Source organism: Panthera pardus, unplaced genomic scaffold (assembly GCF_024362965.1).
Source record: "Panthera pardus isolate Hobbes unplaced genomic scaffold, ASM2436296v1 HiC_scaffold_16, whole genome shotgun sequence".
Taxonomy (NCBI): domain Eukaryota; kingdom Metazoa; phylum Chordata; class Mammalia; order Carnivora; family Felidae; genus Panthera; species Panthera pardus.
In genome coordinates this window covers 27,453,456-27,480,444 of record NW_026526721.1, presented here as the reverse complement: position 1 = coordinate 27,480,444, position 26,989 = coordinate 27,453,456, and the positions used below count along the sequence as shown (strand labels likewise).

The 26,989-nt window shown below is 34.5% G+C and overlaps 1 protein-coding gene across 5 annotated transcripts in view; it reads left to right on the top strand.

Annotated features, from left to right (window-relative positions):
* Window positions 1-26,989, top strand: part of USP25 (ubiquitin specific peptidase 25) — a 150,926-nt gene that overhangs the window by 85,392 nt on the left and 38,545 nt on the right. For all 5 annotated transcript variants that reach the window (XM_019467756.2, XM_019467757.2, XM_019467760.2 and 2 more), the window contains 8 exons: window positions 4,200-4,348; window positions 10,889-11,016; window positions 11,635-11,730; window positions 13,049-13,207; window positions 13,793-14,019; window positions 17,613-17,683; window positions 18,361-18,589; window positions 20,137-20,337. In XM_019467756.2, coding sequence (XP_019323301.1) covers window positions 4,200-4,348; window positions 10,889-11,016; window positions 11,635-11,730; window positions 13,049-13,207; window positions 13,793-14,019; window positions 17,613-17,683; window positions 18,361-18,589; window positions 20,137-20,337 — 1,260 coding nt within the window. The remainder of the gene's footprint in view (window positions 1-4,199; window positions 4,349-10,888; window positions 11,017-11,634; window positions 11,731-13,048; window positions 13,208-13,792; window positions 14,020-17,612; window positions 17,684-18,360; window positions 18,590-20,136; window positions 20,338-26,989) is intronic.

Here is a 26,989-nt window from a genome sequence, read left to right as displayed (position 1 = left end):
AATGTAGCATAATCAGGGTATTGCATTTTTGGGGTGATTATAAAATTCTTCAGGTTCTCGTTTTCAAGAAAGAAGTGTACTCTTTTGAAAAAATCATTTAAGAGTGACACTACACTATCTACCTTAAATGCCTATTACTTTAAATCTGGGTCTAACCAGTTACTCTTCGGTTTTCCTAACAAGGGAAGGGAAAGGACTCATTAGATATACTTCAAATACTAATAATTACTAATCCCAAAGCATGAATTTTTGAAAAAATTTGAAACATTTGAAACATTTTCCAAATTTTCAAAATGGCCCAGCACATCAACTTTTAGAAAGTTAACCCAAATCACTTGAAGTATAAAATTTGGAAAATTGGTTTTCCTTCAGGGTCTTAAGTAATGGATTCCTATGAAGTTTCATTTGAACATAATTTTATAGTTTGGGATTCAGAAAAAGGCAGACATTAACTCAGGATTCAGTCAGGCGTTTAAAAGGTTACACTGTCAGTACATTTTTTAAAATTGTTGCCTCAAATACTGAATATTCATTATATAAATAGTGGGATATTTTCCAGTTTGGATTGTCCATACTGTCCTACTGATTTTTACTTGAAGTAGAACACTGTATTTGAAGCAGTAGGGTGGCTCTAATCAGGTTGACTGTGTACTATTTATACCCTTTCTACTTCTGTTACCTTGATTCTTGAAAGTGATTTATTGGGGCACCTGGGTGGCTCAGTCAGTTAAGCCTCTGACTTCAGCTTAGGTCATGATCTCACAGTTTGTGAGTTTGAGCCCTGTGTAGGGCTCTGTGCGGACAGCTCAGAGCCTGGAGCCTGCTTCAGATTCTTTGTCTCCCTCTCTCTCTGCCTTTCCCCTACTCACGCTCTCTCAAAAATAAATAAACATTAAAAAAAAGTGATTTATTGAAATAATTAATTTGTCAATCAGTATTGAAGTCCTGGTACTGGGTATTAGTTGTTTCAAAACTATTCTACATAAATGTGATTTTAGTACATTTCCACACGACCTATGTATTTGCTTCAGTGAAAATGATTTGGTTTCTTGCTCTTATCACTTTTACATATATTTTCTTAATGCTTTCTTTTAGACCAGAGGCTCTCAATTGGAGGTGATTTTCATTTGCTTTCTAAAGTTCCCTCATTGCAAAAGTTCCTCAACTTTTCCAGAACATCTAGTCCATTGACCCTTTCATTTTATTCCTCTAGGCCCTTTTCTTTACTTACTTCTTTGCCCATTATGATCATTCTTAGAAATCTCTAACACTCCCTTTCCCCCATTCCCCATCCACTACCTCTCTGGCTGTTCTCTGACCGTCACTGGGATGTTCATTTTCTCTCTGTGTGCACCAAGTACCTGAGTATTACTGGGGAAAAGTCACTCAGTGGGCAAACTAGAAATGTTCCATGAATTTGTAGCAGATACTAAGTGTCCCTGGTCCCAATCCTGTGACACTACCTGGCATCCTTACTTGTTTTGTTAAATCACTGTCTTCTATCCCATTTTCTGCAATAACGATTTTTATCTTTTCTGTTTTTTAAAAAAATAGTTTAGAGAGAATGCACGTGCACCCACAGTGGCAGAGGGGGAGAGGTAGAGGGAAAGAGAGAAAGAGAGAATCTTAAGCAGGCTCCACACACTCAGCATGGAGCCCAACATGGGACTCGATCCCAGGACCCTGGGATTATGACCTGAGCCAAAGTCAAGAGTCGGACACTCAACCTACTGAGCAACTAATACCAATGCACTCCTTACCTTTTCTGTTTCCAATTTAACCTCTCTGTCTCTCCATTCACTCAGAAAGACCTTCCTTCAGGTTTTATGGATTTACCCTGAAGCTAAGAAATCTAACCAGAGGTCCTAAGGTCCCAAATCTAATTTTGTTTGTAATTTTCTATCTTAGGTCTTAAAAGCAAGTTTCTCAAATATGTGAGTTTCAGCCTCCACAACCTGGATCCATCCCAGCCTATACCACATTCTTTTTATTTGTCCTTCCAGATAATAAGGAATTATTCAGTCTTACTTGAAAAGGCTATTGTTTATATGTCCTCAGGATCTCACCCCTTCATGCTTTCACTCAGACCTTGCCCTCTTTGTTATCTTGCCTTTTTCCTGTATTTTCAGCTTCTCCCTCCACTGTCTTCCTCATCAATATTTAGATGTGGTCTTGTAACTCCCATTGTAAACAAAAAAGAGCTCCCTTCACATAGTCTTCCAGTTAATCTCATTCAGTTGAGAGAGGAGTTTGTTTTTACCTGCTAAGTCCCCATTTATTCAACCCATCCCACTTTTGCATCTGGCCCCAGACTTCTTCTAAAAGAGCACTTTCTAAGGTTATCAATTTCTAATATGTGTTCAAGGCTGTCAGATTCCACTTAGTTCTCCTATTGAACTCTTATCAACTATTCATGCTATTTATTCTTTGTCCCTTTTCTTCTTTTTTTAAAATTTTTTAAAAGATTTATTTATTTTTGAGAGATAGAGCATGAGCAGGGGAGGGGCAGAGAGAGATGGAGACACAGAATCTGAAGCAGGCTCCAGGCTCTGAGCTGTCAGCACAGAGTCCGACGTGGGGCTTGAACCCATGAACCGTGAGATCACGACCTGAGCTGAAGTCAGATGCTTAACCGATTGAGCCACCCAGGCACCCCTGTTCCTTTTCTTTTTTACTATTCAGTCCTTAAAAACACTTCTCTGGCTTCTATGGTACCATATTCCCTTGGCTGTTTTTCCCTACCTCTGCGGGTACTTCTTAGAAGTTGTAATTATAGCCTCCTGTTTTATCTAAAGGTAGGCGATCCTTGGGACTCAGCTCAGGCCCCCTGCCTTTTCCTGTCTGCTGGTTTCCCTCGGCAGAGTCTCATTCACTCTCTTGATCCACCGCTGTCAGTAGCCAGCAATTCTCTCATTTATAGCTTCAGACCAGAAGATTAATTTTAGTTACAGACTCATATCCAACTCTCTTCTCAACTTGAAATGCCATGGGCCTAAAACTGTGATTGCCACTACTGCCTTAAAACAAAAGGAAAAAAAAAATTCCCTGCTCTTTATTTAGTGGAGCCCCTTTTAGAACATAAACAATCGAGTTGCTTATGCTAGAAATCCGAGTATCATTCTTGATACCTTCCTTACTCTTCTGTCCCCTTTCCTGCCAATGAACCACCAGTCAATCATAAATACTCCTTCCTGAATATGTGTATAAAAATTTCATCTGCTTTTGTGCACTTTTACTATTAACACCCTATCCCACACTGCCTTTATTTCTAGATGGATTCTTTAAGTCTTCTAACAGTCTACCATCTATTTAACACAGAAGCCATAAAGATGTTTCAAAGATAAAAATCTGGTCCTATTATTCCTAGATTTAACTATTCAGTGACTTTCTGTTATACTCCAAATATATTGAGGAGAAAAAAATTCTTAACATGGGCTTCTAAAGCTTTATAGATTTTGTCTCCTTACCTGATTCTTCATTATCATCTTCCTGTTGCTCCCCTAAGGAATAATGTCCTCCCCTTAAGCCTTCAGATATGCCAAGTTCTTTGCATCCTTGAAGTCTTTGCATGTGTTGTCCCTTAGCCAAGAATTCTCCACAGCACCCTGACACTCTGGCCTGGCTAACTCCTACTCACCATTCAAGTCTCAGTGTAAATGTCATTTTGCTATGGAAGTCTTCTCTGCTTTACCCTCCAGCGCTAATGACTAGGTTAGCTCTCCTTTTCATACTCTCTCACATTACTCTGTTTTACCACAAATTTTTATAGCACTTATAATGATAAGTAATTTTTTGTTCATAATTATATGTACAATTAATATGTGTAATATCGTTCTTCCAAAAGAGGCTGAGAGTTTCCTCAGCTCAGGGACCATATATATCTGTTTCATCCACTGCTATACATATTCTCAGTGTTTAGCACAGTATCTTGTCCTTAGAAAGTATTTTTTGAAAGAATATATGTATTTACACACACAAACATATAATTACTTCCATATATACAGGTGTGTAATTAATATCTATGGTTCGATGTGAATGTGCATATGTGCATGTATAAACCAACAAGAAAATTACAATGACTACTCTGTGGAACATAATCAGAGTTATGGTTTTCAGGTTCAGGAGGTAATTCATACACATTTACTTTTAGTGGCTAAAAGGCCATATTGAGTAACAATTAACTTTCCCTTCTTCCGTAGGGAAAAAATTTGAAAATACTGAAATGTTTGGTCAGTACCCGCTTCAGGTCAATGGATTCAAAGATCTACATGAGTGCCTAGAAGCTGCTATGATTGAAGGAGAAATTGAGTCCTTACATTCAGAGAATTCAGGCAAATCAGGCCAAGAGGTGAGTTTAGCATCTTCATTTTTCATTTCTCCCCAGGTCTTTCTTACACTGCTGTAAAGTATAATTTAAGGCTCTAATTATATAGCTGCCTAATACTTGAGAAAATACTCAGATTATGTGTTTGGATTTAATTATGGTAATTTAGACATTTGGGAAACCTGCACAAACAAGTCTGTAATCTTACATTAAATTCTCACTTAAACAATTTAGCTTAAAATTTTCTGTTAAAGCCTTCTTTTAGGACATTGTTAAGTCTGTTTAGAATTTTTAAGGAAGGTACCAGTCACTGTGGCATGTTAGTCCTGGAAGTGAGGAAGAAAAACACTGATAGGAGGGTGGAATTTTATATAGACATATGTTACTAATATCAAACAATGTTGGAATTTGTCTAGATTCCCTTTTTGGTAAAATTACTGTGTAATTGCATGAAGAGCAGATGGAAGAACTTGGCTTTCTCAAGAGAGATATAACTTAAAAAATATAAACCTGTTTGTTTCCACTGATCTCTGTCTTTTCATTCATGTCTCTAGATCCATCTGTATATCCATCCACCCATCCATAAATTCATCCGTATGTGTTACTAGAATAGAAGGCAAAGGACAGATCATGTGCTGCAAAATCGCTTATCATTAAGCAGTTGCTGATAGTTGTCTACTTGTAAGCTCCATTCCGGAGGGTAGAGAGCGTCATATGTGTTATTCTCCACATAGCCCTAGTGGATAGTACAGTGACTGCAGGTAGAATTATGTAATGACTGAATGAATGAAATGTCTCAATGTTACCAAAAAAGTTTCTGAGGTCGTTATCCCTGAAGAGGTGCTTAATAAATATTAAGCGATGATATCTCTGTGTTTATCTAAAAAGGGGCTGAGTTTTTGTGTCTTTGAAAATAAATTGCATGTATCTAAATTTGTGCTTTTTGTTTAGAAAAAGATATGATTAATCATTTTTTTGTTCTTCATCCTCATTTCCTTCTCTTCTCTTATGTACCCAACAAAAAAAGAAAGAAATAACATTTACTCTTTTTTTGGCTTTTTGTTTTTAAGAGTGGGGAGAGAGCGGGGGTAAAAGAGAGAAAATATTTGAGATAGTTTTGCTCTCTACATCATAGATCATCTACTTTAGTGAGTCTCAGCAGATGCCTAAGCCCTGCTTCAGAGCTGTCCATCAGAATCTCGGGTAGGGATATGGTACCTGGGCCCAAGAGCTCCGCTCCTGATTCCCATATAGACCTCCAACTAAGAATATTTAAATTAGGCTTTAAATTAGTCTCTAAAGATTGGGACTCTCCTAGGATCCTATAATGGAACAAGAAAGCAGATTCCCCTCCCCACTCTGCTCCAAAATGTGATCTGTTTTCTGTTTAATAAAAGGATGACGGGTTGGGGCAGGGAAAGGAGGGATGGCATACTCCTTACTCTATCAAACTGGCTTATAAGTGAAATAGACATTGGTTTATTGGTAAATAATTTAGAAATTAATTGGTAAATAATCTCTCTCACATATTCACAGCTTTTAAAAATGTTTTTCTTACATTGAATATGAATTTCATTTATTTTAAAAGCTCTAGTTTGTTCTCCATCTTTGGCTTCATACCCTGAATGCCCTATACTGTAGTATGTATTTTCTGCCTGGGCTTTTACATCCAACCTAAGGGGTACAGTCATTTGTTTCCTCTGAATTCAGCAGTTTGTAAGCAGTCTTAATAATAGCAAATTCAATTACCTGTGATTCCTATTACCAGTTGCCTAGATTTGCAGGACACATTAGTTTCAATAATAATTTAGCCTGATTTAAGAGACTATCACTGACTAAAGTAGACTGTCTTAAAAGTTTTTAATAGTGTGCTTAAATTATAGCCTTATTTCATTATGTCTTTCAGAATAACTCTTTCGTTTCCTAAGTATCTATAAAGACCAATGAATAACATTTTAGGTTTGTTTCTAAATTCGCATAGTCCGTGGTGATAAAACCTTTTATCTCCTACACTATTATTTAGTAAAAATTATTGATTTTACTTTGATACAGAAAACATCTGCTTTGCTGAAATAGCTGTAGTCTTGTAATAGAGAAGACCTCTAGTCTCATGAATCACTCGTGTTAAAATATCCAGTGTGGCCTATGAGAGTTTAAATTTCTGGAATGACATATCAAGAGACAACTGAATAAATTAAAAATGATTATATGTAAGATAACTGTACAAATACTTTTATAAATCATAAATTTTAAATTTTAATGAAATTGTATGCAATTTATGGATGAATCAAACTATCTTGGAAAGCCGGAGATTTTTTTGATTGCCTGTTGGAGCAAAAAAATTTCAGATAGTAAATACCTCACTTCTATAAATAGTGTGTTGTACATTTTCTTTTGATTACTGCTATTCACATATAAGTATTTGTACTATCCTATGACTTGCATTTTTCACTCACTAGTGTATCATGAACATCATTCCATGTGAATGTGTATGGCTTTACACCAGTCTTTTTAAAACCGGCATAGTATCAAATAGCCTGTATTTCTAAAATTAAACAGATTTAATTCTTCTGTAAGACAGTAGTTGGACAAAGAATAATTTTAAAGAATGCTTATGTATAAATACCCTTGAGAATTTAGGAATGAAGGATAGTCAGAAGTGGGATCTTTGGGTCACCAGGCGTACTCATGTGAAAATGTAAATACTGCCAAATTTCCCTTCACAAAGCTGTACTAAGTTATAGTCAGAGTACTAAGAGAAATTTTATGGAGCTTTGAAACTAAATTAGGGAAACAGCACCTACATGTACCATATTAGACATAGGTAAATGTTGTATGGGAAATTTATCTTTAAAAGTGAAAAGGCACTTTGTAGTCCGTTTTCAATTGCAACAACGTGGGTGGAACTACAGGGTATTATGCTAAGTGAAATAAGTCAGAGAAAGACAGACATCATAGGACTTCACTCATATATGAAATGTAAGATATGAAACAGATGAACATAAGGGAAGGGAAGCAAAAATAATATAAAAGCAGGGAGGAAGCAAAACATAAGAGACTTAAATACAGAAAACAAACTGAGGGTACTAGATGGGCTGTGGGTGGGGGATGGGCTAAATGGGGAAGGAGCATTAAAGAGGGCACTTGTTGGGATGAGCGCCGGTTGTTTTACATGGGGGATGAATCACTGGAATCTACTCCTGAAGTCATTATTGCACTATATGCTAACTAACTTGGATGTAAATTAAAAATAAATAAATAAACTTAAAAAGAAAGTGAAAGGGCAAATGTGTGAAGCTGATTAAATGACTAAAACTAATTTTTGAGTTGGAATAGGAAGTTTTTGCTTTTCATGCTTAATTTATATCCTGGTTTTGTCTGGAATCTGAAACGGTATGTCTGCTTTTTCTGTCTGCTGCTCCCTGTGTTCATGTAAAATCACAAAAGCAAGGTATTTAAAACATGTTAATAGAAAAATCAGCTATTAGAACTCATAAAAATTATTACATTCTCTCTAGAAAATATTTGTTATAGTCATAATAAGTTCAGGAGCATTTTTGTTGCCCATGTTGATTATGTATTTTTTTTATTCACTGCCCTAATCTGTTACTTCTGTAGGGTTGTTATACAATATAATATAATAAATAATAAATGTGTTTACAGAAAAGAATAAAGCCTTATTTTTACCTTTAATGACTCGTGTCTCACAAGCATGGCATGCCAATTAGAGAAGTAAATACAGTTTTTTATTGAATACAAAAATAATATTCTGAAAGAAAAACATCTGATTGTTGTATATGTAAAATTCTAGTTCTCTACTGCTATACTTAGGCTAGACAAACCCGTAATATTTTCTAAGATGAATTAAGGGAATGTCTGGCTGTCTCTTCTTGTCCCATCAGCTTTAGAATAAGAAAGTGAATTGGGGCGCCTGGGTGGCTCAGTTGGTTAGGCGACCAACTTTAGCTCAGATAATGATCTCAGTTTGTGAGTTCGAGCCCTGAATCCGGCTCTGTGCTGACAGCTCAGAGCCCGGAGCCTACTTCAAATTCTGTGTCTCCCCCTCTCTCTACCCCTCCCCTGCTCACACTCTGTGTCTGTCTCTCAATAATAAATAAATGTTTAAAAAAAAAAAAAAAAGAATAAGAAAGTGAAATCCTTCCACTCTTGTAATATGAAAAAAACTGTCACTGTTGTTAGAGTAAAAACAGTCACAACGGAGACATATTACATAACTATTATAAACATTCTTTCTTAAGGTATGGAAGTTATTTCCTGGACTTTTCATGGTCTACAGAGAAGCATATGCCCAATTTGGGTGATTTTATTTCTATTGGCCATGGTAGGTTTCCATGAGTTAAAGTATGTAACTATTTAATTTTAATGGTTGACATTTAAAATACTGCAATAAAATATGAAAGTAATAGTTCTTGAAACCTACTTACTTACTTTAGTATCATAAATTGGAGTAGAGAATATTATCCTAAGGCATCAAAAGTTTTCTTTATGATATATATGTACTATGATTTAATTTAAATACTAACTTTAGTTTTGCATTAGAATTAACTAAAATTTTTGCCAGTGCCATGTGAGAACAAATAAATAAGCAGACTTTGCTCAAGAGATTTTAAAACTTAAGAGTTGCTTCTGGTGTTAGCTCTTTTGTAACTTTCCAGTCAACTTCAGTTTTAATAGCCATATAAAATACATTTCTTCAACTTCAGCTTTTGGTTAAATAGAAACCGAATCTAACTCAGGAAATTGCAATTCATGTAATCGTAATTAGCGTTTGGGGAGGGAGAAATAGTTTTGAGTAACCATTTACATTTATTAGCTTTATTTAGAGAAAAGTAGCAACTTTTAAGATCTTAGTCAAATTCAGTTTGCCAAATGTGCATTGTTCCTGCTTTTTGGGATGTTTGAATTTAAATTAGTGTACTCTTAGCCTATTGACATGCATGGTGGCACTTTGTGGCACTTGAAAATACCACCATGTGTAGCAATTACTTTTTATAGTAGTACATTGTACACTTTATAATAAGTATTTAAAAATAATTGTTACGTTATTTTATATTTTATTTGGTGATTCATGAATTTTTATTCATTCTTTAAAAATATGTTTATGTAGTTAGGGCACCTGGGTGGTTCCCTTGGTTAAGTGACCAACCCTGGTTTCAGCTCAAGTCATGATCTCACAGTTTGTGAGATTGAGCCCCGAGTTGGGCTCTGTGCTGACAGTGCAGAGCTTGCTTGGGATTCTCTCTCTCTCCCTCTCTGTGTCCCTCCATGCTTGGTTCTTGCTCCCTCTCCCTCTCTCTCAAATAAATAAACTTAATAAAAAAATTATGTTTATGTAGGAGTGCCTGAGTGAGTGGCTCAGTCAGTTAACTCAGTGGCTGACTCTTGATTTTTGGCTCAGGTCATGATCTCATGGTATGGGATCAGTCCCATGTCAAGCTCTGTGCTGACAGAACAGAGCCTACTTCAGATTCTCCCTCTCTTTCCCTGCCTCTGTCCCACTCGTGTGCATGTTCTCTCTGTCTCTCTCTCTCTCTCTCTCTCAAAATAAATAAATAAATATTAAAAAAATATCTTTGTGTAAAACTTGAATCTTTTTTTATGAAAATAATTTTCTTTTGAGGTTTTGTTACATTTCATGCTTAACTAAACAGTTGCCGAAGTTTGTGGATGAATTGGCTGGCTCATCATAATGAGACATTTAATTTTTTAAACACTAGTCATTTAAAAAGATTTTAAATATAGTTACCGTTAGTATAAATTTCATATTTGTTAGTAATCTTTTTCTTAAATTAGAATTCCAGTAGGAAAATTAAATTTAAAACAGGGAAATACCAGTCTCTAGTTTTTAGTGTGAGAACTGTGATCATTTATGCTCTAAGAATATATTTGTGTGTGTGTGTGTGTGTGTGTGTTACATCCTACAAGTTGCTTTGTCAAAGGTTTTGAATGGTGGTCAATTGTAGTAAGTGTATGACCATTTCTGGTAGTAATAGTGAGATAATATTGAAGAAGCCAGATAGTTGAGCTATTAAACCATAATTTTAACCAATGTCTATCTTTTTTAGGTTAGAAAAGTTTTTAAGGTATTTATTTATTTTGAGAGAAAGAGAGAGAGGGAGAGAGAGAATCCTAAGCATGCTCTGTGCTGTCAGCGCAGAGCCCGACTTGGGGCTCAGTCTCACAAACTGCGAGATTGTGACCTGAGCTGAAATCAAGAGTTGGACACTTAATCTATTGAGTCACCCAGGCAGCCCTTTGTTAGGAATTTTAATGTAAAAAATTATCATGGAAGAAGGAGAGTTGTTAGAAGATTTTTTTTTTCTTTCCTGGTTGAGTATTATTCCCATCCTTAGAATTTTCAAGGGGTATGGAAAACTTTTGGGAAGAAGTTGAATTTTAACTAATATGCATATCTAGTCAAGTATTTGTGATGTCAGCATTGTGATGATACATATAAAAATGCCAGTGATAACACTCTGTGCCTAACATTGTAATGGAGAGAACAAAAAGGTTATAATAAGGTTTTTTGTTATTTTCTTTCAGCATTGGTTTACCAAATTACCACCTGTGTTAACATTTGAATTATCAAGATTTGAATTTAATCAGGCATTGGGAAGACCAGAAAAAATTCACAACAAATTAGAATTTCCTCAAGTTTTATATCTGGACAGGTATCGTTTGTTATACAGCATGACTTAATTTTACAACTGTTTAGTAACCAAGTAAAGAATTATTATTGTGTTTAGAGAAAATTTTTGCTTAATTTCTTTAGAATTAATCATTACTTTTTTGCATAATATGTTGAATACTGTTTGTCAAGGAACGTGGAGTTCTCTTTCTAGTTAGAAAAGTATAGTTACTGGGAATAATGTTATAAGGAAGTTAAAAAATTTATATTTGTATTACAGTTGTCAGAATTTTAAAAAATACTATTTTGTATTGTATAATACTTGATTATAAAATTTTATTCTTAACGTTTATTTATTTTTGAGACAGAGAGAGACAGAGCATGAACAGGGGAGGGGCAGAGAGAGAGGGAGACAGAATCAGAAGCAGGCTCCAGGCTCTGAGCCATCAGCCCAGAGCCCGACGCGGGGCTCGAACTCACGGAACGTGAGATCGTGACCTGAGCTGAAGTCGGACGCTTAACCGACTGAGCCACCCAGGCACCCCTTGATTGTAAAATTTTAAATGAATGGATCTTCTGTGGTGTTGGCTAGACTTAATATTGTGTCTATTTCCATGATATTTAGAAATGGTAATGTTGTTAATTTTTCTTTTTCCGATAGATATATGCACAGAAACAGAGAAATAACAAGAATTAAGAGGGAAGAAATCAAGAGACTAAAAGATTACCTCACAGTATTACAACAAAGACTAGAAAGGTATTACAGCTTTAAGAAGTTATGAGCTAACTATAGGAAGTCATATTTTTAGTGACTCTCTGAAATCTTTCATTTTAAATTTGCTTTGGGTGACTTATAATTCTAGTAGTAATCATTCTGGACTAATATTTTGCTTGAGTAGTTTAGTTTTGAATTTTGTTAGAAACTAATTTATAGTTGATATTAAAGATTATTTTAGTGTTTAAAATTAAGTATTTTTACTGTCAAGTAGTAATGCTCATGGTACTGAAAAATAGATGCAAAGTTAAACTAATCTTTAAAAAGATCCAAAAAAAAAAAAAAAAAAAGGGACACCTGGCTGGCTCAGTCAGTAGAGCATGTGACTCTTGAACTCTGTATCGTGAGTTTGAGCCCTACATTGGATGAAGAAATTACTTAAAAAAACAAACAAACAAAAGAACAAAGTTAAACTAATCTAAAATTTTCTGCTTGTAGGAGACTAAATATCACTGTTGAGATTTCAATTAAAATGAATGGTGACTGTTTTTCTCCTTAGTATAGGAGATACAAACTCAGATGCCTACTAGGGCCTCATGGAGGCTTTATAAAGAAGGGAAGCAAGTATGTGTATGCTGGTTGGCAAGAGGAGCCTAGAGGTCATATCTCTGTGGAGAGGGAGTGTCTACTGTCTGCACCAGTGGGCGGTGTCACATGTGATACCACGTGTGAATATTTGAGAGCTTCCCAAAAGATGCCAGAATCTGGATAGTCAGAAATGTTCTGTAATTCAGACAAAGTCTACAGACTGAAATGTGGCCTGAGACGTCCCAGTTTGCAACATCAGATTAATCTGTATCTCTTGTTTTAGTGTTAATTTTCAAATTAATAGCCCAAAACTTTTTAAACAAAAATAATATATCATATTTCAATAATTTTTATTTTTTAAATGTATCAGTAATCATATTAAAAAACAATCAGAGGTAAAAGGTAGGATGATAATATTAGTCACAATCTTAGTCATGAGACCAGATGACAGATCTAAAAATAAAAACAGTCTCAGGATATGAAACTGTTTTCATTTTCCTATTGGGTTACAACTTAGAGCAGCGTTTAAAATTTATAACAGTATACGGACACATTCAGTTGTAATCAGCTTTGTTTTCCTTAATTTAGAGAACGTTTAAGTTATTTCTTAAATGTATCTTTAGTTTTTACATCTTCATTTGAAAGCAGAATTAATTTCATTGTTGAAAAAGATTTACTGAAGTGTTTTTTATCATGTTTTATAACAATTATTGAAACAACCAAATGTGCTGTATATACAGCTAAAAGCATTTGTACACTTTATGGTTAACAGATATTTAAGCTATGGTTCGGGTCCCAAACGATTCCCCTTGGTAGATGTTCTACAGTATGCGTTGGAATTTGCTTCAAGCAAACCTGTTTGTACATCTCCTGTTGATGATATTGATGCTAGTTCCCCACCTAGTGGTTCCGTACCACAGACATTACCAAGGTAAAAAGTTTTCTTTATACAAGGGCCAGCTCTTTCACCTATATTACATAGTAATAATTGATGCCTTTAAAAAGGTTTTATGAACTGCACATTGTGATTTGTTTTAGTAGACTGTAAAAATATTAGAGTCACTTAGAAGATTGCATATTTTCTGGGTGCTTTGTTATTTTACTGTTTCAGTAGATTCTATGGATGTGAATTGAAATTTTTATCTTATCTGTTTCTGTTTGGAATTGTACTTTAGGTTGTTTTGGTATATATTTCCACCTTTTATCCATGAAAATACCGTTAAGTTAGTTTTTTCTGTAATGTAAGCAGATAAATATTATCTAATTCCAGTATACATAAGATTTATTGACATGATTAAACCATTTCTTCTATAAAGCCACAATTTCATCATTATAATAATGTATTCTTCATATATTGAGATCTCATTGGATATTAAATTAATCCACATATTTCTCTTTTTTAAAGGAGTTTTCTGTTTGAAAATATAAGCCAATTTAATGCGTGTTTGGCGGAACTTTTGTCCAGAGCTTCATTTAGGAAGTTTAATAATAAATATTTCATGCTTTAATGATACAGCACAACAGAACAACAGGGAGCCCCTTCTGCGGAACTGCCAAGCACGTCACCTGCACCACTAGCTGCCGTTTCGTCGAGATCAGTCATACATAAACCGTTCACTCAGTCTCGGATACCTCCAGATCTGCCCATGCATCCAGCACCAAGGCACATCACAGAGGAAGAACTTTCTGTGCTAGAAAGCTGTTTACATCGCTGGAGGACGGAAATAGAAAATGACACCAGAGGTAAGAAGCTTCTCAGGGCATGGTTACTGTCACTTCAGTTGGATATGTATAATGTTAAAATTGAGAAGGGAAATCACTTCTGGATTTCATATGTAAATATTATAAAGTTTTTGTTGTTTTTTTTTTGTTTGTTTAGGAAGTTTTTTTCTATAAGATAAACTAGTCTGTCTACCTGTTTTTCTGATCTTAATATCAGGTTCAGAGAGACCAAAAGATTTTCCCTGGGCTACTTAGTTGATTAATGACATAGCAGATGGTCTGATTTTCTAGTTTAGGGCTCTAAATTTATATCAAACTGGTATTCACAGCAATTCCACTGGTGAAACATCATACAGCATTGGATTTTGTATTTGTCAGTTAGGTCCTTCCCCTAAAGTTTGTGTAATGAGTTAAATTGGTAAAAAAAAAAAAAAAAAAAAAAAAAAAAGTTTTTTTTAGGTTTAAGAATTAGAAGTGTGAATTTTAATTTTCAGTATGCTCTAACAGATTTCCAGATATGATCTAATAGCTCAGTGCCTGTCTGTTATGTGTTTTAACTGGCATGTAACAAATTTAGAAAGAAGGACAATGCTCTGTTGGGAGTAGGAGTGTGCACGCGTGCTTGTGGGTATGTGTTGGTGTTAAGTTGCCATCTGGCCTTTCTTGGTAGGAACTCTCCTTTATTCTGAAATTATGTCTTTGCTACTTTACTATTGTTACAATATCCTTTTTCTTTTATTTTAATGAAGTCTTGTTAATATTTTATGATAGATTTTATTATACTTTTTTCTTACATGTGAAAATATATGCCATTACCGTTACCCAATATTATCCTAATTTTGTTTTTCTATGAAAAAAGAAAAATTGAAGAGCTACTGTTTTATACCAAAAGATTGGAATTATGTTAAACAATCTGGATTGTTGGATTGTAGATGCCCAACTTGCCTCTTTATAGACAATATGTAAAGAGCAGTCCTAATGTAATATAACATAACAATAAGTAGGATATGATTGTTGACTGGCAATTAGCGTTAGTGGCTGTAAACATTTCTCTTCGTATTTGCCATATATAAGGAATTTTTTACACTTCATTTCATTAGTAAACATTTATTGAGCACTATACTAGGAATTGGATAATTTCTGCTGGACTTGGCAGATTGTGTTTGTTTTTATAAGATTCCTTTCAAAGGGGTGGAAGCTAGGACGCTTTGACATCAAGGTAGTCATTGAGGAAGGAAAGAAATGAACAGATAGAACCTACTTTTTGGAGAAACTGACACAGGTGGGTCATTGACGAGGTGAGAGGGAGGGAGGAATTAGGGATGATTCTCTTAGTTTCTAAAACTGGTATGAATAGATAGATGGAATGTACTTTTGAAAAGAGCAAACTGGTGGGAGAGCAGGTCCCTACTTTGGAGGGGGAGATAGGAATATGATGAGTCCACTTTTGGCCATTTTAAGTTTGAGGAACTTGGGAGACATTCATACGATGAGGTTTTGGACTCTAATACTTAATACTTTGGACCTTAATAATACTGTGGATCGGGTAAGATTTTCCTTGGAATATTTATTTACTTTTATCCCTGTTATTAGCTTTAGCATTATTTTTTAAACTTTGTGTAATATTCCAACATCTGAGTAGGCTATAATTTATTTAATTTCTATATGGATACTCATTGCAAATAGTGCTGGCCCTCTACATACATATTAACACACTTTCATGAGCAGGATATATTCTTAAAAGTGTCATTTCCAGGGGCACCTGGGTGGCTCAGTGGTTAACCCTCCAACTTTGGCTCAGGTTATGATCTTACAGGTAGTGGGTTTGAGCCCCGTGTCAGGCTCTGTACTGATAGCTCAGAGCTTGCAGCCTGCTTTAGATTCTTTGTCTCCCTCTCTTTCTGCCCCTTCCCCTGCTCACACTCTCTCTCTCTTTCTCTCAAAAATAAATAAACATGAAAATAAAATTTTTTTAAATGTTATTTTGGTCCAAAGTGTGTATATTTCAAATTTTAAATTTTAACTGTTTAAAAAATTTCCCTCCAAAACATTGAAACAGTTTTTATTCCCACTAACTTATGAAAGAGCCTGTTGCCTAACATCCTCCTTACATTCTTCTAACTTTTTAAATTGTGGTAGCCTGAAAGTTGAAAGAATGGTATTTTAGTGTCTTAATTTGCATTTCCTTAATTTTGAGTAAAATCCTATTTTTCTATAAATTTCTCACTTATGACATATACCCATTTTTTATATTGGACCATTTATCTTTCTCTTACTGCTTAATAGAAACTTTAATGGTATGGGTATTAACTTATTGCCTGTAGTGTATGCTGTGGGTATTATTTTCTCAGTTTGTCTTTGTCATTTGACCTTTTTTATGTTGATTTTGTTTTATTTTTATAAAGTAGTTTTTTTTAAACATTTTCAAGTTTATTTTGAGAGAGAGAGAGCACATGTGTGTGCATGCGTGAGCAGTGGGGTTGGGAGGGGCAGAGGGAGAGGGAGAGAAAGAATCCTAATTAGGCTCAGTGCTGTTAGTGCAGAGCCCGATGTAGGGCTTGATCCTGTGAACCATGAAATCATGACCTGCGCTGAAATCAAGAGTTGATTGTTCAACTGACTGAGCTACGCAGGCAACCCTATAATGTAGATTTTTTTAAGTTTGTGGAGAGAGTCTTATCTTTTCCTTTATGGTTACTAGATTTTCTGTCAATCTTAGAAAAAGCTCTTACCCCACTCTGAAGTTATTATTTTTTTGGTAGTCTTTCATGGTTTCTTCCTGATTCTTTGCAACAGCTTCATAGTATAGAGTATACTGTAATTTTATCATTTCCTCATTAACAGATATTTAGGTTGTCTCTAGTTTTTAATTGTTATGGGCAATACAGCTGTGAATAATTTTGTAGAATGGATTTCTCCTGGAAGTAGAGGTAGTAAGTTATTGGGAGGCTCAACACTATTTCCATTAGTGATCATAAATTTGTATTCAGTTAATACATATATGTGTATAGAAGGTATGTGGTAATGTTATTTTATTTCAATCCAAAGTTTTCCTATTTTCTATAAATATGTAAGGGACTTTAGATTCAATTTTTTTTTTTTTAATTTATTAGAGAGAGAGAGAGAGAGAGAGAGAGAGAGGGAGAGCACACGCACAGAGGGAGAAGGCAAAGGGAGAGAGAGAGAGAATATTAAACAGGCTGCACGCTCAGTGTGGAGCCCGACTCAGGGCTCAATCTCACGACTGGGGGATCATGACCTGAGCTGAAAGTGAGTCAGGCGTTTAACCAACTTGAGCCATCCAGGCACCCCTAGATTCAATTTTTATTGGAACTTACCTTGATATATTTGAACAAGTTTACTTTTATAGTCTTGGCACATTTTGCAAGTGAACCATACTTGTTTGGTTTTTAATTCTACATTCATGCTATATCTTTTAGTAACGAGAGCTGTATTTCATCTTATACAGACTCCAAATAGTGATGGTCTTAAGAATAGTTTTAAGAATTTTTCTTTATTTCTCTAACATATTGGGAGGAAAACCATTAGTCCCTATCTCATGTCTGGTAGAGACGTACTTGATTTAATCATTAAATCACATCTTCTATCCTTAGATTTGCAGGAAAGCATATCAAGAATCCATCGAACAATTGAACTAATGTACTCTGACAAATCTATGATCCAAGTAAGTTAAATTTTGAGTTGGTAAATGCTATCAATTATTTACATATTTTTATTTATATTATTAACCTAATTCTTAACCTACTTCTCCTTATATATTTTGTTATAAAATTGCTGATCTTAAAGATTCCATATTAATATTTCCCATATTGAGTTGTATTCTCATACTATATTTGTTGTTTATTCTCTTGATTATTTTACAATAAAACCTAGCAAAATTTTTTGGAAGGTCTTAGTATTTAAAAAAAGTAGAAAGGAGAAATTATATGATTGTTAAGGATGTTCAGATTGTGGGGGAAGAATATAGGGCTCAGTTACATTTTAACTTTTGGTATACATTACGTAGGCCATGTTGTTAATTCAGTCATCAATTTATAATTGTGAAGATTTAGCCAGATCACACTATATTATATAAAAAATATTCATCATAAGTTCTTTATCTGAAGGAAATACATTTCAAAGTTTTGAAAATCCTATTTATACACATGCTTTACATGTCTTTAGCTTACTTATTTTCCCCTTTTTTCTTTCATAGTTTAATTTTTTCAAAATTTTAATCACAGTTTTGTTAAAAACATATTCTTCTGTGGTATTCTCCATTCAGATAGTTTATGGGTTTCATGGAATGTTGTGTTAATAGCGTACTTAATTGTGATTAAACTCTTCTATTTTCACATTTAGGTTCCTTATCGCTTACATGCTGTTTTAGTTCATGAAGGTCAAGCTAATGCCGGGCACTACTGGGCATACATTTTTGATCATCGTGAAAATAGGTGGATGAAGTACAATGATATTGCTGTGACAAAATCATCATGGGAAGAGCTAGTGAGGGACTCTTTTGGTGGTTATAGAAATGCCAGTGCATACTGTTTAATGTACATAAATGATAAGGCACAATTCTTAATAAAAGGTAAGAACATGAAATATATAAGGTGGTCTATATGTTTTTTCATTTTTTTTTAACGTTTATTTATTATTGAGAGACAGAGAGACAGAGCATGAGCAGGGGAGGGGCAGAGAGGAGGAGACACAGAATCCGAAGCAGGCTCCAAGCTCCAAGCTGTCAGCACAGAGCCCAACACGGGGCTCGAACTCACAAACCGCGAGATCATGACCTGAGCCGAAGTTGGCCGCTCAACTGACTGAGCCACACAGGCGCCCCTAGGGTGGTCTATATTTTTAAATAAGTAGCCCTTTTATGTGACTCCAGTCTCTAGTATGATCAGTTAAGTAATTGACTCAGAGGGTGATTGGATATCATTAGCAAATGCAGTTGGCCTGTTGTAAATGAGAAACTGGAATTGAAAAGTAATGTGATCAAGCCTGACAATTGGAATATATTTTGTATTCACAGTTAACTATTTAGTAACTACTATAAAATGTAAATCTGACCTGTTTCTCCTTGCTAACATCCCTTTAAGGATCACATCATATATTGACTCATATTTAAGCTCCTTAACCTAATATGTTAGGACTGCTTGTCGAACTGCTTGTTGTATTGTCTTTACACCAAATGATTTCACACATTTATATCACTATTTATTTTTATTTTTATTTTTTGGCAGTAATGTTCTTATTTTTTTATTCTTTGTCTAATTTCTGCTCATCTGTCAAGATTCAATTCAAGTGTCACTTGCTCTGCCAAGTTTTTTTTTTTTGACCTCTACCAAAAAATATCTCTCCTTGTGCTTTCATAGCATACCTCGGTCAGGTACTTTTACATGTTTTGGAATTGTATGTTGACATGCCTTTTCCACTTCACTCTGATCTGCTCAGAATCAGGGCCATGTCATACAATGTTTTAATAGTTTTATTTCTTATATTCTAACATAGGCTTTGCGTATAGGAGAAACTTAAAAGGTTTGTTGAAACCAATATAGTCAACTTTCCAATACTAGCTAGGCAGTCTACTTACAACTGAAAGCTGAAATATATTTTGTGGTTCAATAACTTTTAAATACGACTTACATAGTGGTTTTTAAATATCTTGCTATATTGATTAGTTTTCAAATTGCATGTAAGTATATTGCTGTACTTAACTGCTTTAGGTGAAAAAGAATTTTAGTTCTATTTTGAGCTTAATAAGGTTATGAGTTATTCTCATTTTGTGATAATTTTGATTTCATAAATAGTCAAACATCTAGTATTTTCTTACAACAGAAAAAGTAGTACTATGTCAATGTTTGAGTAGTAGATGATTTTGACTTTATGTCTTGTTCCATTTTTTTACTCTTTAAGTTAAGAAGAAAAAGCTGAAAATATTTCCATAATGGATTATCAGATGTTTGCATCATTGTTTTTCCAAGCATTTGTTTGAGTTTTCTTTTAATTTTTAATATTGATTTCCTAAATGGTAATAATTCATACTTTAAATCCCATTTGAAATGCATCCTATTTTGAGCTTTGCACTTCCTTTAATTCTTAATTTTATATTAGTTTTTGAAATATGATTTTCAGAGGAGTTAAATAAAGAAACTGGGCAGGCTCTTGTTGGAATTGAAACATTACCACCGGATTTAAGAGATTTTGTTGAGGAAGACAACCAGCGATTTGAAAAAGAACTAGAAGAATGGGATGCACAACTTGCCCAGAAAGCTTTGCAGGAAAAACTTCTAGCATCTCAGAAGTTGAGGGAGTCAGAGTCTTCTGTAACAACAGGTTAGTATAGTTTTACTGAAATGTATTTTATTATCAATATATTTATTACTGATATTTTATTATAATAATAAGATACGTTCTTTTAAAAAGAAAACTCTAATTATCTTAAAGTATGAAGAAAGAAGCCAGTAAAAATCAACTGAAATTCCATTACTCAGAGATAACCACAGGTAACAGTTTAGCTAAACCCCTTTGCCAGGCAGCACTGTATACACATATATACACACACATCATATATGAGATGATGCTGCTAGCCCTTTCTTTACCTACAACCACCTACTTAGATTGGGCTTGACCTTTGGCCAGAAGCATAGAAAAGCCATGAAACAGACAAGTAATCCATACCTTTTCACTACAGCTATCAGGAGCATGAACTCTAGTAATTTCCCATTTGGACAAAATAACACTATTGGTATATCCATATATATTTTGTGTAGTACTTTAGGTAATATTTTGTGTAATTACACTCTTATTATAGAGCAATCAAGTTTTTTCAGAATTTTTATTTTTATTTTATTTATTTTTAAAGTTTATTTATTTACTTTGAGAGAGAGAGAGTGGTGGGGGACACAGAGAGAGAGGGATAAGAGAGAACCCCAAGAAGGTTCCACACTGTCAGTGTAGAACCTGACATGGGACTCGAACCCACGAACTGTGAAATCATGACCCGAGCCAGCCAATACCAAGAGTCAGATGTTTGACTGAGCCACTCAGGCACCCCTTTTTCAGAATTTTTAAAATTACAAACAAAAAATTAGCTGAAACTGAGTATCTAATTATTTTAAATTAAAATGTGTATAGACCCATAAAATAGAGGTCAATGTATAAAAATATAAATATTTAAAAATATTCTAAAGTTATTAGTTGAAGAAATTAATAAAATATTCAGAGTAAACACAGTAAAAAAGTAAACATGATTCTAGCAAAGTTGAAAATAAAATGTCTTCTGATTTTTTTTTAAAGATTACTTTCATCATCACAGAGTTAATATATTTTAAGGCAACATATTTTCTACTGTGAAAATGTGCTATTTCTCCGTAGTAGTTGGAGAAATCAGAAGAGATAAATGCAGATATTTTTGTCAAACTCATTTGTCTCATTTTTTGTAATTCTCAGTGGATCTTTTCAAATGACCTTTTTATGCAACATGTACATGTTTTGTGTTTAGTTTTTAAGAACGCATTTTAAGTGTTTAATTTCATCTTTTACAGATAGATTTCCATACAGATTACTTAACTGAATTTCAGCATTATCATTTGAACTTTAGAAGAAATTACTCTCTTAATGGAAGATGTACAGTACCACAATATAATATTATGAATTATGTAGGCAGATATAGATCTGTCCGGACTTGTTAACTTGTTTTCATATAAATTGAATAGTTGAGTCCTTGATCTTGACGTTAATAGGCATTGATTCAGAAGTTTTAAAAAACCAAGATAATGGTATTATACCAATACCACTTTGCAATGTGGTAAGCTCTACCATGACGCAGGACTATATTTCTTTTCATACTGTAAGAGCCACCGTGTAGGCCACATGAAGGTCTGTGGTTTCACAATAAATCCATTTCATTTTAGTGAGTTTGTCTACTTCAGTAGGAAATGAAATCAGTAGATATCAAGAGGTTTCTGTGCTCAAATCATAGTGTATACATTATAGTTCCTTTCATTTTAGAACCAATTCCATCCCCTTGTGATTTCATCCCTTACCACCCCTTGTCTTCTATACATATCCTTCCCAAACTTCTCCCTGGAACTGACTCCAGTGGAGCTACTTTGTTATACCTCCATTAGCTTTTCTGCACACCTTTTCCACGTGGCTGTTATTAGTGGGAGAATGTGGCTGCCTAATTGGCATAAGTGATGGTGGTACCTAAGTACTCAGATGTTAAGGTGAATACATTCATTGGTTAAGCTCTAACTCTGTTCTTGGCTCACCTGTATTTTGTGGCACCAAAATATTAAATGCTATACAGTCTCCTCTTTGTCTTGTCTCTCACAAGACTAAATTTACAGACTTAATACATTTTATTTCTGTTTAAACTAATACATTTTCTCCATTAATATTCCTGTCTGACTTTGCTCTACCATTTACATTCTCTCTGTATAAAAGGCCACATTTACATGCCCCATACCCTTTATCCTGGCGAATATCCCCTACCATATACTTTAAATGCTGTTTAATAATTTCAAAAAATACTAGTAGGTATTGGGCATATATTTTCCTGTCTCTCTTTTTAGTATTAAAAAAAATATGAGAATGCAGATGTATTTCTGAGAGGGATAAGAATAACTAAAATATAAAGAGACACAAATGGTCAGTTTACATATAACTATTATGGTAATTATCTTCCGGATTGGGTTTTTAGAAAGCTGTGGCAGTACTGCTTCAATTGGAAACATTGAGTTCTCTATAGAGAATTGCTGGAAATACACAGTTTGAGTTAGGAATAGAATGTGCTAAGTCTGTAAATTTGGGGAGTGAGATTATTGTTTCTATTATTGTTTCTATTGGTTTCTATTACTATTATTTTACATATCCTATTAAGAAGTCCATCCTCTTTTGCAGGGTAATTTAACATATCACAATTGAATAAGGGGGCTCATTCATGTTTATTAGAACCACTTATCTCTCCTATCATTAGTAGAGAAATTTTACTTTAATGCCCATGTCATCTTATTTCTTTTCACAGTTTCCAAAGTAATTGCTCAATTTGGTATATTTTCAGCATATCAAAGAGAACCTGTATTTAAATCTCTCAGGTGGACATTAAAATTATGAGTGACTAGTGGAAGTAATACAAGGAAGTCTTGTTCATAGTGATTTTTCTTTTCTCCTTGCAAATCTTTGCAATAAAGCTGTACTGTAAAAGCTATTAAAATCCTATTTCTTCTAAGTGATATTCCAAAGAAGAGTATTAATTTATATAGTATTAATGAAATGAGTATTTGTCCTGCTAACACAGTGACCAAGAAATCCATAGACCTCTCTTCTCTAGTACTATTCCTTGTTTTACTGATGAAACTAGTAATAAATGATGGGACCAAAAATTATTTCGTCCTTTTCATGCTATCTCCTTAAACCTGCTTACTGCAAAGAAAAACTTGCCTGAACACTTACATTTAGAGATCTATTCAGTAGTTCATTACTATGAGTATATATGTCAGAAGTAGCTGGGGAGTTTTCTTGAGTATAAACAGCACACTGCACCTAAGTAAGATCACCTAAGACTTAACTGGGATCAGAATCTCTGAAGGAAGAGTCGAGAATATATATTTTTAAAAAGACCTTCAGATATTTCTGAGACCGTACGCTTGGTTAAACAGTATGGCTCCAGGCTGTATTTATAAAACAGAGAAATTATTTGGAAGGAGAAAAGAGCTTTGCACTTTTACTTGTGTTTCTCCTATCTTCAAGTACTTATTAAGGACTTAGTAAGGACTTCCTTAACAACCTGTATAGCATATCCAGATTTTTTTTAAAGGTAGAAAAATTAAGGTGGTAATGGTTGATATTGGTATGAATTGCATTCCATAACATTTCATAAATTTACCTAGAGGTAGCATGTAGAAATCACTCTGGGACTTTTCTACAGATACAGTCTACAAGTAGAAACAAGCTGATATTTCAGGAAAGTACAGCTGGTTTCTGAGAGTAAGACCTGGTAGAATGAACAATATCCTCATTATTCTCAAGTTCCCTTAAAACAGGGACTGAGTGATTTTCTTATTTATAGCTCCAGAATCTAGCATAATAAATGACATATGGTAGGTGACCCTTGAATGTTTTCTGAATTGAATTCATTTCCTGTGGAGATTCCAATAATGAGTTTCCTACACGTGATACTCATTGTATGGGAATACTAGCATTTTTAAAGTAAAGCCCAAGAAATTATATATTAGAGAAGCAGGCTAAAAATGTGTGGTACAGATGTAGCTCTGTCCTAGGTAAATTTTAGATTTAATTTTGGTTTCTAAGCCTCTACCCCCCACCTTCCCATGATTTTGTTTGTGGTAGCTCCCAGGAATTTGAAGTCTTAAAAGTTTGGTGATTCTATGCAACCAGCCTACCATGGCTCTTTATAGCCTGCTTTGGGGGAATCATTGATTTTAAATACATTTCTAGAAATGAATGGTCTGCATATCTTTGAAATAATCTTCTTTAAATATTTTTCTAAGTGTCAATGTAATAAGCCACTCATCAGTAAGTCAAGGTATTAAATATTTCTTTTTTAAAAAATATTTTTTAAGTTTATTTTGAGAGAGAGCACGTGTGTGCACGTGAGCAGGGAGGGGTAGAGAGAGAGGGAGAGGGAGAATTCCAAGCAGGCTCCATGTTCTTAGGGTAGAGCCCAACGTGAGGCTCAGTTTCACAAACCGTGAGATCATGAACTGAGCCAAGATCAAGAGTTGGATGCTTGACCAACAGAGAGCCACCAGGAGCCCCTATTAAATATTTCTGAAAGATATGAGATGTTGCTCCTTTTTTTTTTTTTTTTTTAGTAGTGATTTAAGAGCAGATCCTTATGCTATAACAGAAAGCCAATTGGTTATCAAGTTAGCTCTCCTGTTAAAAATTTGAAGAGGATAACCAGGAAATACACATAAACGGAATACTCCCAAGCCTTCCCAATCCCTTACTCACTGTGAAGGTGGACCAAAGGAACAGGCTTAGAGTACTCTTAGAGTGTTGGGCCTTCTCTAATGTCTGAAAAGGTGAGTGAAGCCCCTACATTTTGAACATAGAGCACGAGTAGAAAAATCTGTTATGTGGAGGATAACCATTTAAAAATCTCAGTGAAGTACCCACAAGACAAATACACGATTTGAGAGATACTTTGGGTACAGGGATATTATATACCTCCATAGAGAACTGGTAATCACCAGCTGTATTCCAAATTGAAGTCTGAACAATAATATTAAACTGAGGGACCAGTTAGTATATAAAGTGTCAGAACACAGATAAAGAAAACAACGTGGTCTCTATTAATTAAGTTCCTACCATTTATACAGGCCAGCTGTGAGGACGCTTTTGTAGAGTTACAGGAAGAACAAAAAGCATTGTATGTATTTACATACACACAAAGCCAAACTCTTTGTCCTGTTGTTTTTAACAACGAAGTGGAAATTGCCTGTATGTGCAGTAGGTGAAATATGAGTGGTATGAACCCTCCATATGGTATAACCACTGAACATTATATTGACACAAAAAAATGTTTGTTACGTTATGCTAAAAGCAGTATATTCAGAATAATTCCATTTGTTTATAAAATATGGGTAAGTAAAGTCTGAAAATATATAAACTAAAATATTAATAGCACTTATCTCTGGGTAGTGAAAGAATTTCTAATTTTCCTCATTTTGGTTATGCTAGGAAACATGTTTTTTTATTCTTCTGGTTTGACAAAACAAAGCCAAAACCTTTCTGCTTTTTTATAAGGACCCTGTATTTGACTCCCTTGTAATTCTTCCACATCTGTTTCTCTGTGAATACTTTGTTTCATATAAACAAATTATTTCCCATTACTTTTGCTTGAGGGGAACTTTCTTATCATGGCATTTCTTATGAAGTATACTTCATTTAAAAAATATCCTCTGAGAGTCCGTATTCTTGAAATTTTGCCCATTCTTCAAGGCTTTCCTCATATCCCAAAGTCTATGAATCCCCCTAATGTTATACCTGTAGCAATAATTATCTTTCTTCCTCTTAATCCCAACTACTCTCACTACCACATTTATGTTGTACCTATATTTTTATTTGTTTACCAATGTAAAGGCTCATTAATAGCAAGGATTTTATTAATCTTTTATCTGTTCTTACAGTGGCTTTGCATATGCTAGTCCTTCAGCCTGGAATCTTCTTTCTCATCTCCCAGGATAATCTGCTCTACAAATCCTTCAAGATTCAGCTCATTTGGCATTTCTTCTAGGAAATCTTTCTTAACATGCAGCATCATCCCAAGTGTGTGTATTGGGCCCACAGTGTTTCTATAGCACCTCGTGCATAACTCTGTTATTGCATTTAATACTTTGTATTGTAATGGGGTATATATTAATCTAATTTTATTGAGAGTTCCTTAAAGCGAGTGAATTTTAGGTCAACTTTCTTTTTCATTGCTGATATCTAGCACAGTACTGTAAAATGGCAGAGGGTCAAACATACTGGATGAAGTTTGGTTTTTGTTTCCAAACTCCTGGATGTCAGATCCTTATAGGTTCATCCACTGTTACTACAGTGCCACTCAAATGTAAGTTCCCGGGAAGATATGTAGAGGAGGATAAATTCTAGAAGAAATAGTACTATGTGATATTTAGGCAAGATCATTCATCATTATTCATAAGGTTTTTGAACTCAAATCCCCATATGGAAGGAAATCTTGACCCTGGGGACCTAAGATATATTTGACTATGTTGATCACATAAAAGTACTTTTGTTTTTAACAACTTATTTTGTGTAGACTGTCCATGTTTCACTTTAGACCAGTGTCAGAGCAGGTGGATTTCTTGGCCCTCACTGCATCCTCCTCTCAGCTGGAGGTATACCCTAAGATTTTCTTTACCTTATCCATCATACAGGGCACTGAAAGAACATTGCAGTGCAAGGTCAGGAGATGCAGAAATAGTCAAATATGTATTTGACTTCTTTAAAC